The 18,238-nt window shown below is 42.1% G+C and overlaps 1 protein-coding gene and 1 non-coding gene across 2 annotated transcripts in view; both read left to right on the forward strand.

Annotated features, from left to right (window-relative positions):
- Positions 1 to 6,920, forward strand: part of LOC124049148 (formin-binding protein 1-like) — a 98,015-nt gene extending 91,095 nt beyond the window's left edge. The window contains 5 exon segments of the mRNA XM_046370517.1: positions 1,198 to 1,330; positions 1,492 to 1,622; positions 1,743 to 1,894; positions 2,064 to 2,222; positions 3,968 to 6,920. Of these exon segments, the coding sequence (XP_046226473.1) occupies positions 1,198 to 1,330; positions 1,492 to 1,622; positions 1,743 to 1,894; positions 2,064 to 2,222; positions 3,968 to 3,975 (583 nt within the window). The 3' untranslated portion in view covers positions 3,976 to 6,920.
- A 7,739-nt stretch (positions 6,921 to 14,659) lies between these two features.
- On the forward strand, positions 14,660 to 14,788 carry LOC123989654. Its single transcript, XR_006830609.1, has one exon. It is a non-coding gene; the product is annotated as a U6atac minor spliceosomal RNA (small nuclear RNA).
- Positions 14,789 to 18,238: the final 3,450 nt, after the last annotated feature.

An 18,238-nucleotide genomic window follows, 5' to 3' on the forward strand; every position in this document is an offset into this window, starting at 1 on the left:
TCGGAGCTAGTTTCCCAGTTGTCTTGAACGTGGCAGAAATCATGCTGGATTGACAGCATGGCCGATGTATTCAAAACTCTCTGGCCCATGGCGTTACCCCCCTTTTTCGTGATATCCATTTGGTAGTTATGATATTGTCTCATCACTGCAATTCCCCTACGGACTTGGCAAAGGTCGAGAGCCCGCACTGCTTCTTGACACACTGCTCGCTTAACCTGGAAGCCAGCCGCACCATCTCAATGTGTCGGAGAAACACTGTCGCTCTGACGCCCGAAGTGGACCGACCGGCCTACAACAAGGAGTCGCTAAAGCACGATGAGACGAGGACATCACGGTCGGCCTAACACGGACGACGTTGGACCAATTGTGCACCGTCCCATGCGTCTCCCGATCACGACAGGCAGTGACACAGCCTGGGATCGAACCCCGGGCTGTAGTGGCGCCTTATCACTCATTGTTGAATTTGCGATTTACAATTGATGTAATGTTTATGTCTAATGGCCGATAATGTTTTATCTACAATTTATTTTTATATGGCAAGGATTGAAAAGGATTTGCCAGTAGATTGCCGACTTGATGCATGATGATGACTGCTTGTCATCAAGATTTTGAAAGTATGAGGTTGACATCAATCCAATCAAAGCTATGGTAGATATAACGTGATTTTACATTTTATCTGTGGCCAATGACCTTGAGCCTTCTTGGATGGGCACTTCTCATGTAACTCTATGGCAGCACCCAAGGGACTTGAATTTTCGAGCTCTACCTGTAGATTTTGTGGTGACGTAGTGTCCCCATGAGTGAAATAACACTGAGCCAATCACAGCGCAACTAGAGAACTCCTAGTTACGTATTTTCCGCTGGCTGCTCCACCACCACAGAAAGCACTGAGCTAGGCTGAAACACCTGCATGCAGCTTTATTAACTCAATAATGGATGCATTTTTATATTGTTTGCAAACTGATATGTGAAACATATTATGCCAGAATAACATGCAAAACAGAAAGAAGAAAAATGGCTAAACAGGTGGGGCTCTCCTCTGAAAGACACGTCGCCACTGATCCAATGCAAAATAAATGAGATCTCTAGCTTAAACTGACATATGTATGGGGATTTGGTTATTATGCTAATTCGATTTCTGCGGGGGAACGGACGATGAAATTAGTTAATATCTCTTCCTCTGTGTCCATCCATCAGAGATGCCCTAACTAAGATGAAGGGTGTGTATGAGAAGAATCCCCAGATGGGAGACCCTGCCAGTGTGGACCCCCGGCTAGTAGAGATGTCAATGAACATCGAGAAACTGCAGTCCGAGGTCCAGAAATTCGAGGTGAGTCATCCTAAGCCCTCTTGACCTATCCCAGACATGAATTTATTTCTAGATGCTGGACGAACTGTGAGTGTTGCTAGTATAGCTCTGGAATGAACTACACTAGCAGATCTCATCTCACATCCCTAACGTACGTGTGTGTGTCTGACTGTCCCTACCAGGGATGGCTGGCGGAGGTGGAGGGGAGGTTACCGTCGAGGAGTGACCCTCCCAGGAGACAGAGTGGTCTGTACGAGTCACAGAACAGCAACAGCACCATGGTCGACAACAACTGTGCACAGGACAGAGAGAGGTACAGTACACACAACACACACTCCATTAATCAACACAGCTTTCTAGTTTGTTACAGTATGTGTTGTGAGATTGCTATAGTTACTGTGTGTGTGTGTGTGTGTGTGTGGTCCTTGAGCAGCCCGGATGGCAGTTACACAGAGGAGCAGAGTTCAGAGACTCAGGTCAAGGTGGCCATAGCAAACACTCCAGAGTTTGATGATGAGTTTGATGATGGGGATGAGGAGACACTGCCCACCATCGGCACCTGTAAAGCCGTCTACTCATTTGAAGGTAATACACCTTTAACAGGTAATACACCAATCAGAGACAACAACACGGGTAATGGGGGCTGGCACATCTATTTGACTATTTGAGAGAAACGCAACAATTTTACTTTCCCAACTATTTATTTTACACTGTCTCTCTCCCTCCCTCCCTCCTTCCTTTCCTCCTCCCTCAGGTCATAATGAGGGGACTATCTCAGTGACCGAAGGAGAGCTGCTGTTTGTAATAGAGCAGGATAAAGGTGACGGCTGGACGAGGGTCCGCAGGAACGAAGAGGAAGAAGGCTACGTACCCACGTCCTACGTCGAGGTCTTTTTGGAAACGAACACCAAAGGTGCTATGACATACATTTAACTGAAGGGGTTTTCTTTTTGGATGGGACAAACTAAGGATTTGGTGAGAGAAGATGGGAGGAGTGAGGGTGATGGTTGGTTAGACCAGAGTAGACTCCTCCCACTCTCTCCCTCTCTGAAAGATGGACCAATCAGAATTTCCATCTTGCTCTGTCAGGGTTTCCACCCGGGTCAGTTTTGCATTTTAACCTAGAAAGGTGAAGGTTAGGGTTGTGGAAGCTAATCCTAGATCGGTATCTAGGGGAGCGTTGTTTTCCCACTGGTTCTGAGAGAATCCTCTCCTCGTTTGCTTTAGTGCCACTGAGTGGCCAGCTGGGAGCACTGTCATTACCTCTCCAGTCAACTCAATGGGAATCAGGCCAGTTTTAATGAGGATTTCAATGAGTGCTGCTGTCCTATTGTTCTTGATATGCATAGGGTCATATTTCCCAACTTTTGAATCTGCTGCCATTTCTTTCTCCCCAGACATGTAATCAACTGACCTCAAAGATATATTTTATCATAGCCAATGGCCTCAAAGATAGACTAGTTGAGGTCAGGATGAAAACAAAATGGCAAATGTAAGTTTGTGTCTGTATCTGTGTTTGACTAAGATAAGATCTGTCTGTATCATCTTCCCACACAGAGGTGGTATTTGAAGATAACTAATATAGGCTCTCAAATAAACCTTTTGGGGGGTTTAAACCACAGGATAGTTTTCAAAGAGCATGTGGGGAAAAAATCAACACCAGTTGCTTGCTGTCCCCAGTAGTAAAGCATGCTAGATTGTACAATGTAAAAATATGCTAATGAGAAATTACTGATTCTGCTATACATAATGACTACATGCTGTACCTAATTCACAACCCCTATCCCTTAGATTGTCTCACTCCTGTACAGTCAACATGCACCAATCACATACTTAAAGGTCCAAGAAAGAGACAACTTTATATATATATATATATTTTAGTTTTGGACTATTCTGGGCCTTTCTTTTCATACGGGAATACAGGATTGAGAATGAGCTGTACCGCCATTTTCCCTCTCGGTGAGAACATTGTGAGAACGGACTGTTGTGGGGCTGATTGGAGCGTTGGTGCTTGGTTGGTTGCCAGCTCATGCATGGTTTTTGAGTAGCACCCTTGTGCAGATGAGTCGATTTGAGAAGCATCTGTGCTAAAGTATGGTGTTGACAAACTGTTTTATGCCTCTAAAATATCCAGGCATTTATCTTTTGAAGATTACTGAATTGTGCAATCATAGGCCCAAAAGGTCTCTTGGGAGAGATTCCAACTTTGTCAAATCTCAAAAAGCTCAACAAATATGCCTTCACAACCCTTTCTTCTCAAGTAGTAAAGTCCCATTTCTGTCAGTGCTAACACACTTCCCCCAAACCAGGGTCCAAATGAAATGTGAGGCATGTTACATTTGTAGTCATTTTATGTTTTACATAACATGTTTTGGTGCATGTTTGAAATTGTTAAAAGCTTAAGTGTCTCTTGGTTTTTGGAAATGATAGATTCACACACAAAGCTGACATTTAGAAACAGTAGCAGAATCAAAAGATTAAATTTTTAAGGTATAGCAACTGATATTAAAGCCAGAGAGAAGGAGCTTCTTGGGTTCTCTGGATTAGATAGTTATCTGACTACAGAACAATATTTCCTTCAGAAGACGAATGCAAAGAATAGTGAACTACATTTTCTTTCTGAGATTCTCGTGTTTATACTTTTTTTTCAAATTGCAGATTCCTAAAAGTGTGAGAGCCGGCTCAGGAATGGCAGGGCAAGCAGCCTCAGCGACAGAGCGACCACGTTCACGTTCCTTTACGGTCAGAAAGTCAGAGAGAGCGACATGACCGAGGCAAAGACAGGAGGCCTATGATTCATCTCAATTTCCAACCTGAGACATTTGTAGAGTTCTCTCCTTCTGCAACGGTCTTTGACCAGAAGCAACAATAAGAGAAAAACAAACCAAATTGAGCGCTCGGAAATCTTTTATTTTTTAATAGGTTATTACCCATTTATCATTTAGCTTCTTTTGTCTCTGCAAAGCTTTGCTTCTCAATGTACTAACTCCGCTTCCGCTATGCAGCGTTACCATGGACGCTGTTGGCTCTCTCACCTCGAATGCCCCTCGAGTCCCAACCCACTTCCCTGACACTCCTCCCTAACCCCCCTCCTAAAGCACGGCAGGGTGTGGTCAGACAGGGCCGGGTCCAGCTCTGAAGCAACCCAATCCCTCTCCAGTCCACACTCCCATACAAATCAATCAGGTGGATGCAGTTGCAGAATCTCTCACTCATTGACTCAGAGCCATCATCGCAGAAGGAACAGTCCAGATCCAGCATCACATGGAGTTTCCATGGAAACAACACATTTATTCCACTCTCTGATTCGTCATCTGTATGACTGAAGTTCATTTATAGTGTGTGTACGCGTGTGGGTGCCTGTCAGTATCATGTACATCCCCCATACACACTCCATCCATGACTGAGAAAGGGACAGGACTGGGAGTTCCAGGAACATGGGGTTGGAGACAGGTTCACATTACTTCACTCACCTTACCATACCATCATGTGTTGTTCTGGCATCCCGTCTGCTCCTCTCTGGCCACACCCCTCCCCTCCCCTGCAAGTGTCAGTCGCTGGTCATTGAGCGCCATGTCACCGCTTATGGTGGGGCGTGCGGTGTGCATGCTTGCCCTGTCTCCTCCTTGGCTCGCCCCCTCCCGCTTGGCTCAGGGGGCTAGCTTATGCTCGTCACCCGGCCTTTTTTGTTTAAGTTAACCCCAACGGCCTGTTACACTTCTTAACCAGTTTATCCATTCGTCACCTTTTGGGTTCTGTGCCTGTGGATCATCTACTAGCTGTTCCTTATTTAGTTTTTTGTTGTGGCTGTTTGACTGTTCGTCGTCTCTGAAAGCATGTTCACCTACCTGTGTTTTTAACAGTGAGTGTGTGCTCTCCCTCACAGTAACTCCTCTAGCTCAAATCTCATTACCGGAAGAGAAGAAAATGTGGGATTCCAAAATGTCTGTTTCTGAATGATATCATGCACAGTAAAACATTGAATTTGTCTATTTGTTATACTGTATGTATGTAATGTTGTTGGCTGACATTGTACGTGTTTGAGAAGTGTGTTGAAGGCAAGCGGTCGTTAGCGTCATCCTGTGGATACATGCTGCGGTGTTTCACGTCTCCACTGTATATCCAACAGACAGTGTCCCCTGGAAGAGAACTTGAAGATGATTTTAAATTCTCATGTAGTTTGCTTGGGCCACTTACTACTGCGTGTGGAAGTATTGTATACTATGATCCACACACTTTCCCACAATGTTGTGACTGAATATGAGACAAGACAAACTTCCTATTGGGCCTTAACTGGGTTGATCCTAGCTACCACTTAATCTAAAAACAAGTTCAAGTTGTGTCACATGCACAAGTACAGTGAAATGCTTAACTTGCATGCTCTACCCAACTGTGCAGTAATTAGGGGGAGTAAGATGCCATTCTATTATCTATGGTATGTTGACTAGGTCGAGACATCTCGTTTTTTTATAAAGGTGGTGAAGGAAGATTACTCTCAATGTCTACAGAGATGATGATGTCCACTGTTTCCCTTTCTTGAACGCATATAAACATTTTAATTTTGTAATTATTTTTTAACAGTGTTTGGTCGAAGAGATTGCTTTTTAATTTGTAGCTAGTTTCTAGCTGGAAAACTGTTGCACCTGAATTACAAACCACTTGATTATGAAACCAGTTGTTTGATCTGCCTGAAGTCACTGTAGATAAAGTAATGAAAAACATTTGTTTTGTGTAATGAAGCAATTAGTGATATTATTAGCTTCAGGTATGTCCCAAATGGCTCCCTATATAGTGCACTACTTTTGATCCGGCTCTGGTCAAAATAATTACACTATGTAGGGAATAGTGTGCCATTTGGCACTCTGCCTTAAGTGTTTTGAAAAAAAAATGTATTCCAGTATTATTACTCAAGCAACATTTCAGGGAGCAGCAACTGAAATTGTATCAATGCAAACCATGTATATTATCAGCAGAACCACAATTGAACAGTGATCCATCACCATGTGGAGTCCCAGTTACTTGACATAATTTAAAAAGACAAGCAGCGCAAATCTGCATGTTCTGTGGCCGAGAATCAGGTCAGGTCAAAGTTTTACTTTGCTATTCCCACCCGTCCAGCTCTTATTTTGACTAGTGTAGATATTGACTTGGCAGTTGTTTTGTTTGTTTGTGAGAAGGCAAAACTAATTTTTATGCAGACCATCAGAAGGTGCATCTCTGTGCTATGCTGACTGACAGACATACCCACTCAGAGAGCCAGTATAGAGAAAAATCTGCCTAACTCTCAACTGAGACCAACCCAGACCTCCATCCAGGCCCCAGTGCACCTGTACAAAAGAAAATGGCTTGTTGAAATTAGAGAGAATATATATAAATAAATATGGATTAAACTAAGACAAAAAAGGAAATAAATATATTTTAAAGGTTAAGTATTAAAGGCCTTACTTTGTTTTCTCTGCTTTGCTAAGACTGTTTTTTTTGTAAAGTCTGCCAAATGGTGTGTGTAGCACTTTTGTTTGTGTTCAAGTTGGTATATGCTTATGTTTTAGAGCACTGAATACTTTGTATTGTGTTAACTGTGCCAATTAAATACATGTTGAAAATAACATACTTTTTTTATTGTGTGAGTGGTCTGAATCAGGCTTACACTGGAACATACAAAACACCTGCTCTTTCCATAACGGACTAACCAGGTAAAAGCTATGATCCCTTACGGCTGTCACTTGTTAATAACCTCTCTGGGATATGTGGGACGCTAGCGTCTCACCTGGCCAAAAGCCAGGGAAAATGCAGAGCGCCAAATTCAAATAACTTACTATAAAAATCACACATGCAAGATGGCAAATTAAAGCTACACTTGTTGTGAATCCAGCCAACATGTCAGATTTCAATAAGGCGGTGAAAGCAAACGATGCTATTATCTGAGGATAGCACCATAGTAAACAAAGAGAGAAACCATTATTTCAACCCTGCATGCGCGACAAAACGCAGAAATAAAAACATAATTCATGCCTTACCTTTGACGAGCTTCTTTTGTTGGCACTCCAATATGTCCCATAAACATCACAAATGGTCCTTTTGTTCGATTAATACCGTCGATATATATCCAAAATGTCCATTTATTTGGAGGGTTTGATCTAGAAAAATACCGGTTCCAACTTGCGCAATGTGACTACAAAATATCTCAAAAGTTACCTGTAAACTTTGCCAAAACATTTCAAACTACTTTTGTAATACAACTTTAGGTATTTTTCAACGTAAATAATCAATCAAATTGAAGACGGGATGATCTGTGTTCAATACAGGAGGAAAACAAACTGTAGCATGCTTTCTGGTCACGCGCCTCTAACAGTACACTTCAAGTTACCCACGTTCCAGATGGCCGTACTTCTTCATTACACAAAGGAAAAACCTCAACCAATTTCTAAAGACTGGTGACATCCAGTGGAAGCGGTAGGAACTGCAAGAGAAGGTCCCTTAGAAATCTGGATTCCCAATGAAAACCCATTGAAAAGAGTGACCTCAAAAAAAAAATCTGAATGGTTTGTCCTCTGGGTTTCGCCTGCTAAATAAGTTCTGTTATACTCAGACATGATTCAAACAGTTTTAGAAACTTCAGAGTGTTTTCTATCCAAATCTACTAATAATAGATTCCTGGGAGTGCATTCTGATGAAGATAAGTGAATATTTATAATGCTATTTCTGACTTTGTTGACTCCACAACATGGCAGATATCTGTATGGCTTGTTTTGTTGTAATAATAATAATATATGCCATTTAGAGTGCTGTCATGTGTGCATACATTCTATTATTGCATGGTGAGCTGAAGTTGTCTGAGTGCTGTACTCACATTATTGCATGGTGTGCTTTTTCGGTAAAGGAGAAGTGGATATAAATCCCATGCATAACACTTGTATCTTTTAGCAATGTTTATTATGAGTATTTCTGTAAATTGATGTGGCTCTCTGCAAAATCACTGGATGTTTTGGAACTACTGAACTTAACGCGCCAATGTAAGCTGAGATTTTTGGATATGAATATGTACCTAGTAACAGAAAACAGAAAAAGCAGAAATAGAGAAAAATTCATCACTAACCGTTGATGATCTTCATCAGATGACACTCATAGGACTTAATGTTACACAATACATGTATGTTTTGTTCGGCAAAGTTCATATTTATATCCAAAAATCTGAGTTTACATTGGCGTGTTATGTTCAGTAGTTCCAAAACATCCGGTGATTTTGCAGTCACATCAATTTACAGAAATACTCAAAATAAACATTTTTTTTTTACTTTGAGTACGGCGCTCAGACAACAAATCAAGCCAAATTGATATCGGCCATGTTGGAGTCAACAGAAGTCAGAAATAGCATTATAAATATTCACTTACCTTTGATGAACTTCATCAGAATGCGCTCCCAGGAATCCCAGTTCCACAATAAATGTTTGTTTTGTTCGATTATGTCCAAATAACTATTTTTTTGCGCATTCAGTACACAATCCAAACCCACGACGCGCAGTAACTAGCAGCAGATGAAAGGTCAAAAAGTTCCGTTACAGTCCGTAGAAACATGTCAAATGATGTATAGAATCAATCTTTAGGATGTTTTTAACATAAGTCTTCAATAATGTTCCAACCTGAGAATTCCTTTGTAGAAAGGCAATAGAACGCAAGCTAACTTTCACTTGACCACGCACGGTTCAGCTCGTGGCTCCTAGCAGACCTCTGACTCATTCCCCTCTCATTCTCCCCCACATCAGAGTAGAAGTATCAAACAAGGTTCTAAAGACTGCTGACATCTAGTGGAAGCCGTAGGAAGTGCAACATGACCCCATAGACACTGTGTATTCGATAGGGCAAGAGTTGAAAAACGACAAACCTCAGATTTCTCACTTCCTGGTTGGATTTTTTCTCAGGTTTTTGCCTGCCATATGAGTTCTGTTATATTCACAGACATCATTCAAACAGTTTTAGAAACTTCAGTGTTTTCTATCCAAATCTACTAATCATATGCATATTCTAGCTTTTATGGCTGAGTAGTAAGCAGTTTAATTTGGGCACGCTTTTCATCCAAAATTCCCAATGCTGCCTCCTACCCTAGAAGTTAACTGACTTGCCTAGTTAAATAAAGGTTAAAAAGAAATGCTATCATGCTATGTTGTTATATTTATTTCTCAGCTGCTCATATTAAGCACATGCTCTGCTATAAAATTGAAGTAGCCTACAAAAGGTAGAGGGGGATACCTGGTCAACTGAATGCATTCAGCTGAAATGAGTCTTCCGCATTTAACCCAACCCCTCTGAATCAGAAAGGTGCTACTGGATGGAAAGCGCCTGGCCTCCATTCGCTATTTGAGTATATGTATGACGTCTTTTTCCCCCTGCGCCTGCCCTTTTAATAATGGGCCATTCTAAATCAAAACAAATTTTACATATTAGATTAAGAATAAATTCAGAATAGTCTGTGTACAGTCGTGGCCAAAAGTTTTGAGAATGACACAAATATTGATTTCCACAAAGATAGCTGCTTCAGTGTCTTCAGATATTTTTGTCAGATGTTACTAAGGAATACTGAAGTATAATTACAAGCATTTCATAAGTGTCAAAGGCTTTTATTGACAATTACATGAAGTTGATGCAAAGAGTCCATATTTGCAGTGTTGACCCTTCTTTTTCAAGACCTCTGCTATCTGCCCTGGCATGCTGTCAATTAACTTCTGGGCCACATCCTGACTGATGGCAGCCCATTCTTGCATAGTCAATGCTTGGAATTTGTCAGAATTTGTGGGGTTTTGTTTGTCCACCCACCTCTTGAGGATTGACCACAAGTTCTCAATGGGATTAAGGTCTGGGGAGTTTCCTGGCCATGGACCCAAAATATCGACGTTTTGTTTCCCCACTTAGTTATAACTTTTGCCTTATGGCTGGAAAAGGCATTGTTCGTCACCAAACTGTTCCTGGATGGTTGGGAGAAGTTGCTCTCAGAGGATGTGTTGGTACCATTCTTTATTCATGGCTGTGTCCTTAGGCAAAATTGTGAGTGAGCACACTCCCTTGGCTGAGAAGTAACCCCACACATGAATGGTCTCAGGGTGGTTTACTGTTGGCATGACACAGGACTGATGGTAGTGCTCACCTTGTCTTCTCCGGACAAGCTTTTTTCCGGATGCCCCAAACAATCGGAAAGGGGATTCATCAGAGAAAATGACTTTACCCCAGTCCTCAGCAGTCCAATCCCTATACCTTTTGCAGAATATTAGTCTGTCCCTGATGTTTTTCCTGGAGATAAGTGGCTTCTTTGCTGCCTTTCTTGACACCAAGCGATCCTCCAAAAGTATTCGCCTCACTGTGCGTGCAGATGCACTCACACCTGCCTGCTGGCATTCCTGAGCAAGCTCTGTACTGGTGGGTGCCCCGATCCCGCAGCTGAATCAACTTTAGGAGATGGTCCTGGCGCTTCCTGGACTTTTTTGGGCGCCCTGAAGCATTCTTCACAACAATTGAACCGCTCTCCTTGAAGTTCTTGATGATCTGATAAATGGGGTTGATTTAGGTGCGGTCTTACTGTCAGCAATATCCTTGCCTGTGAAGCCCTTTTTGTGCAAAGCAATGATGACGGCACGTGTTTCCTTGCAGGTAACCATGGTTGACAGAGGAAGAACAATTATTTGAAGCACCACCCTTCGACGCTTCCAGTCTGTTATTCAAACTTAATCAGCATACAGAGTGATCTCCAGCCTTGTCCTCATCAACACTCACACCTATGTTAATGAGAGAATCACTGACATGGTGTCAAATGGTCCTTTTGTGGCAGGGCTGAAATGCCGTGGATATGTTTTTGGGGGATTCAGTTCATTTGCATGGCAAAGGGGGACTTTGCAATTAATTGCAATTCATTTGATCACTCTTCATAACATTCTGGAGTATATGTGTAACAATTTAGCTTCCGTCCCTCTCCTCGCCCCAACCTGGGCTCGAACCAGGGACCCTCTGCACACATCAACTACAGCCACCCTCGAAGCATCGTTACCCACCCCGCCACAAAAGCTGCGGCCCTTGCAGAGCAAAGGGAACAACTACTTCATGGTCTCACCGATTGAAACGCTATTAGTGCGCACCACCGCTAACTAGCTAGCCATTTCACATTGGTTACATATGCAAATTTCCATCATACACACTGAGGCAGCAGACTTTGTGAAATTGTATATTTGTGTCATTCTCAAAACTTTTGGCCACGACTGTACAGCCTGAGGCAAGGAACAGAGAGCAAGTTTCAATAGCCTATATATCGCACCATACAGTCCATATATGTTTTGATTTCTAAGACATAATAAGGTTTGTATTATTCACAACTAAAGTTGCCAAATAAATCTAAATCCAGCATATAGGACCTGTTTCAAATTATCACCTTAATGCTCAACATAGCCATTTCAAATGCACACTCGCTCTGGAATGGGAAAAATATCCTCTCCATTTAATTTATCTAAGTTTAATTATATTCTTTAGACCAGACTAAAATAAGTAATGGATTTATTGTGATGATGTATATTAAATAGATTTATTAGACTTTCTAAAAATGTAGACGTTCCAAAGGCTCGCATCAGCAGCTTGTATGCATAGAGGCCTGGAGATGCAAAAATGTATGTTAATTAACATTTAATTACCATAAAACTGGCACTCTTTTGCATGACAACAACTGACAGACAGAATTACTTGACCCCCACAGCCCTAGCCCTCCCCAACAACTTCTAGAACCAAATCAGAATGGCCATAATTTGATTGCATTCTAGAAATCATTGGGTAGGGAGCCAAATACAGACTCATCTTGGAGAAGAAACATCAGTTGGCCGGAGCGATGTGGATGGGTAGCCAGGCAAGGGGGTCAGCTTACCTGAGCGATGTCCAGTACAACCACAGGTTGGACAAGTCCACTGCTGTAGAGTGCCTCTCACCAGCACCATCTGCGAAAACAGAAAACACCAGTGACAAAGATTAGATAAACAATACATGCAGTGCAAAGACTCACATACAATCAAATGTATTTATAAAGCCCTTTTAACAGTTGTCACATGCACACTTTAAAATACTTGTGTATCAGCAAAGATAAGCATGAAAGCTAGAGGAGAATGAGGACAGACAACTATGCTGTTACACATACTATCTACACTACATATAATCAAAAGTATGTGGACACCCCTTCAAATTAGTGGAGTCAGTTATTTCAGCCATCCCTGTTGCTGACAGGTGTATACAAATCAGGCATAAAGCCATGCAATCTCCATAGACAAACATTGGCAGTATAATGGCCTTACTGAAGATCTCACTGACTTTGAAAGTGGCACTGTCATAGGATGCCACCTTTCCAACAAGTCAGTTTGTCAAATTTCTGTCCTGCTAGAGCTGCCACGGTCAACTATAAGCGTGGTTATTGTGAAGTGGAAACGTCTAGGTAGGAACCCACAATCGCCAAGTGCTGGAGGACATAAAAATGTGTCTGTTGCAACACTTACTACCGTGTTCCAAACTGCCTCTGGAAGCAATGTCAGCACCAGAACTGTTTGTCAGGAGCTTCATGAAATGGGTTTCCATGGCCAAGCACACACAAGCCTTAGATCACCATGCGCAATGCCAAGCGTTGGCTGGAGTGGTGTAAAGCTCGCCGCCATTGGACTCTGGAGCAGTGGAAACACATTCTCTGGAGTGATCAATCACACTTCAACATGTTTTATTTTATTTTACCAGGCATTCAGGTAAGAACAAATTCTTATTTACAATGACAGCCTAGGAACAGTGTGCCTTGTTCAGGGGCAGAACGACAGATTTTTACCTTGTCAGCTCTGGGATTCGATCGAGCAACCTTCCTTTTCTGGCCAAACACTAACCACTAGGCTATCTGGTCGTCCGATGGACAAATCTTAACGCTACAGCATACAAAGACATTCTAGACGATTCCGTGCTTCCGACTGTGTGGCAACAGTTTGAGAGTTGCCCTTTCCTGTTTCAGCATGACAATGTCCCTGTGCACAAGGCAAGATCAATACAGAAATGGTTTGGAACACTTGACTCTCCTGCACAGAGCCCTGACCTCAATTATTTCTCGCTGATACGAAAGATAAGGTCCTTATGCTTCCAAAAACATAACGCAAGTGGTGTGTTAGCTAATGTTCAGACCGAGCGTCTGGGCTCTTAACAAAACTCCCCCGTACAGAAGATGCCTTCATCCATTGACTCTTATGCGTATTGTAATGGAACTGAGTCATGATCATGGGCTAGATACTAACTAGCTATAGCTAACTGCCCCCCTTTTAAAGTGTAGGTAGCGTAAACGTAACCACATTTAACAAATGGATTTGTAATTACATGCTAGCACAGCTAGTAAATAACGTTACCACTGAGACTGGGATCTAGCTAGGTAGCACCGGTTCTGCATATGATGTTGAGAAAATTGTGCATTGTGGGTAGTTCTGAAGATATCCGGAAATAAGTTAATAGATGTGTAAAAACACAACTATGTTTGTAGTTATAGATAACCCTACCTACAACTAAGTTACTAAGTATTTGACCAGACTATGTTGTTACTTTGAGTAAAAACACCTGATTCCTACCCTTTAGGAAGGCTAGGTTTCTGTTAGCTATCATTGGCGTCTAAAGGGCGTAGCTAGTTAAGACTGGTAAAGTAAACTGACAACCAGCAGCTATAAATTTAAAATGAGCTATACCTAGTTTAAGCATTTTGACCACTCATCTGTCAATAAGTATATAATGTGACCACAGATGGAGAGGGATATCAACAACTTCCAACGCTACAGTACTGTTTTGTCTTGAGCTGAACATTTCAAAACGTGTTATTTTGCCATACTTCCCTTCCCCATTCAAATTCTCTCGTTAAAGACATTTCTCATTGAACCAATCCAATCTATTCTGTTCTGTTTGAACTTTAACCTACTATACGTCATTGGCGTCAGCTGATGGAGTAAGTAGACAACTACAATCAGAAACCGAATAGGTAGTTGTTTCATAGCATACACCAAAACGGTCTGGTTTAAATGCTAAAATATTTTGTTGACTTCCTGGTTTGAGGCGGTCAATAACTCGATGTCATTGGCTCACACCAATGATATGGAAATTTTAGGCAATGCATTCTGGGCGTTTTTGTAGATAGAACGAATAAATTAATATAACTACTGATTTGGATTTAGAAAAACATTGCACGTATTAGATAATAGGATATTCTATAATTGTTATTGTATATTTAGCCATATTGGTAGATTCAATTTGAGTAACCGTAGGAAATACGTTTATACTCTCGCAGTCATATATATAGAGGTCATTTGACGGTAACAGTTTGTGTTGTATGAAAGGAGAGAAGGTTAGCACTCCCCTTGACAAGGATGGAAGAGGCCCTTAGTGGTCTTCAACACACATATGGTTAAGGCATTGTCACTTACTTCGTGGCATCTTCAACCAATTTTTTTTAAATGGTACATCCTCACAGGAATACATACTATTTTTCTTAGTATTTTAAGAATTATGAGACATCCTTACCGGAAAAATGAAACGGGACAATTATTTAATTGGCTGTTTTGATTGAAGAATTATCACTATGGCATTCATATTCACTAAACTAGGTAGCTAGTTATGCCCCCGTAGCATAACCAACAGACAACAACAGCATGTAACGCATCGACTCAAGATGAGAATGCTGCGTACATCCTGAACTCTTTGTGTAGGGTTTTTCAATAACCAGAAGAGGGCAGTCATGTTCTACCAAAGATAGAAGAGCTAAGACTTCCTACTTCAATCCATCATCCTTCAAAAAGGTATGCCTGGTTTGTAAGCATGTGAAATAAAGATGTGTTTTCAATAAGCTTCAGCTGAACATTCCTTGAATGTGAAGAGATCTTGATAGGCCATAGACTTACTATGCTGGTGAATATGAGACATACAGTAGCTTATTGTTGGCAAAGTCCCCCATACTTTTCTCTGAGCCCGAATCAGAAATGCTGTGAGGCTGATGGGGGCAGCAGACCTCCAGAGATCCATCCGCCCTTTCTTCCTCCGTGAAAGCCATCAGGAATCATTGCCCAGGCCACAGCAGGCCACCTCAGTGTGCATGTGTGTGTGTGTGTCTGGGGCTACTGCATTAGGCAGGCAGACTGGTGAGATAGGGATATGCACAGGGCCGAACTACCGCATTTCACCTAATAGACAAACAAATTATCACGACACAGATGCAGACAGGGAGGCTGATAGTACGGTTCTCAGATGATTTATTAGAAACACGGGCAGGCAAAGGGCATGTGGAGGACAGGCAGAGGTTCGTGATCAGGTCAGAGTCAGGCAGGTACAGGACGGCAGGGCAGGCAGAATGGTCAGAACCAGAAAAAACTAGGAAATAGAACTAGAGAAAAAGGAATGTGGGAAAGAACGCTGGTAAGACCTGACAAGACGAACTGGCAACAGACAAACAGAGAACACAGGTACAAATACAAATGGGATAATGAGAAGATGGGCGACACCTGGAGGGTTGGTGGAGACAAGCACAAAGACAGGTGAATCAGATCAGGATGTGACACAAACAACTTTTTTTGTGGGGGGGGGGGGGGCAGCTAACTTCCCACATTTCAACACATTTTGCCATGAGGCAGAGAGAAAAATGTGCAGTTTTATAATGCATTTTGTCATGAGGCTGATTTTTTCCCCTTTCAGTTTTAACCTCTACGGCAGGTATACCCCTGGCCTTCGGGGGGTACGCCAATTAAAAATCACATGAAAAATAAATAAAAATACAAATGTATATTTTCCAATGTGGCTATACATTTGGGTGAGGTTTTTTTCTCGCCATCTAGTGTTCAGCGAAATAACAACACAATGTCAAATACAGGTATCCTAGTCAAATAATTACCATCCAATCACATTAACCGTTATTCTCTCACGGGAATTCCACTAACGGTCCGTAAGGAGCCAAACGTAACTGTGGCTAAGACACTGATGCCCTTTGCAACCACGTACCTATGTGAGGGTGGATTCTCGCCCTCAGTGGCATGAAAGCTACAGGCACAGACTGTGTGTGGAAAATTATTTAAGACTGAGACTCTCTCCAATATAATCCAACATTACAGAGTTACGTGCATCCTTTCAAGCACACCCTTCTCATTAACCTGTGGTGAGTTATTCACAATCTTCGATGAACAAATAAGGTATATATATATGTAAGATGGTTAAATGAAGAGTAAAATTATTGATTATTATTATGTTATTATTTGTGCCCTGTTCCTATAAGAGCTCTTTGTCACTTCCCACAAGCCTTGGTTGTGACAAAAACTCACACTCATTATTATGTAGTGGCATGATTTTGAAAAGCAGTAGGAAAAGTGAAAAATGTGAGAGCAGCAGTTGGTCTGTTGGTTGGTCGTTCCTCTCCTCCATCTGGACTAGATATGTTGCCACCGCTGCTCTACTCCCCTCCACACGGTGAGCTGAGACTTGAGGTACTCTTTGGACCGGGGCTACAGCCTAGTGGAGCCCTTTGGATTATATTAGCTACAGTGCTGTGCTGGTCCCAATGAAAAGCTCCAAACGCTGTCCAACTCCCCTACAACAACATCATGACTATGGTCAACTGCCAGCTGGCTTGAGGACCTGTAAATTGTCAACAAAAGTCTATTAAAAAAGGTCATTGGGGATTAAGCCTACCAGATTGCAATAAAGCAGTATAGAAGAATAGACTAGTTACTGAGAGGAATTATTTCTGAATCAGTGGAGGCTCCTCGAAGGAGGAAGGGGAGGACCAGCCTCCTCAGTGAATTTCATAAAAATAAAAATAGCAAACATTAATTTTACGATAAAACTATACTAAATATATTTACGTCACCAAATAATTGATTAAAATGCACTGTTTTGCAATGAAGGTCTACAGTAGTCTCAGCAGCACCATGCGTTAGCCGGAGGACAGCTAGCTTCTGTCCTCCTCTGGGTACATTGACTTCAATACAAAATCTAGGAGGCTCTTGGTTCTCACTTACAGTGCATTCGGAAAGTATTCAGACTCCTTGACTTTTTAAAACTTTTGTTAAATTACAGCCTTATTCTAAAATGGATAAAATAGTTCCCCACCTCATTAATCTACACACAATACCTCATAATGAAAAAGAAAAAAACGTTTTTTTGAAATGTTTTCTAATTTATATATATTTTTTTAAAGAAGAAAAATATCACATTTACGTAAGTATTCAGACCCTTTACTCTGTACTTTGTTGAAGCACCTTTGGCAGCAATTACAGCCTTGAGTCTTCTTGGGTATGAGGCTACAAGCTTGGCTACCTGTATTTGGGGAGTTTCTCCCATTCTTCTCTGCAGATCCTCTCAAGCTCTGTCAGGTTGGATGGGGAGCATCACTGCACAGCTATTTTCAGGTCTCTCCAGAGTCCGGGCTTTGGCTGGGCCACTCAAGGACATTCAGAGACTTGTCCCAAAGCCCCTCCTCCATTGTCTTGGCTGTGTGCTTAGGGTGGTTGACCTGTTGGAAGGTGTGCCTTCGCCCCAAGCTGAGGTCCTGAGTGCTCTGGAGCAGGTTTTCATCATGGATCTCTCTGTACTTTGCTCCGTTCATCTTTCCCTTGATCCTGACTAGGCTCCCAGTCCCTGCCGCTCAAAAACATCCCCACAGCATGATGCTGCCACCACCATGCTTCACTGGAGGGATTGTGCCCCAGGTTTCCTCCACTTGGACACTTGGCATTCAGGCCAAAGAGTTCAATCTTGGTTTCATTAGACCAAAGAATCTTGTAACACCATAGTACCCTCCAAACTCGTCATCAAGCTCGAGACCCTGGGTCTCAACCCCACCCTCTGCAACTGGGTACTGGACTTCCTGACGGGCCGCCCCCAGGTGGTGAGGGTAGGTAACAACATCTCCACCCCGCT

The sequence above is a fragment of the Oncorhynchus gorbuscha genome, linkage group LG11 (assembly GCF_021184085.1).
Source record: "Oncorhynchus gorbuscha isolate QuinsamMale2020 ecotype Even-year linkage group LG11, OgorEven_v1.0, whole genome shotgun sequence".
In the NCBI taxonomy this organism is placed as follows: domain Eukaryota; kingdom Metazoa; phylum Chordata; class Actinopteri; order Salmoniformes; family Salmonidae; genus Oncorhynchus; species Oncorhynchus gorbuscha.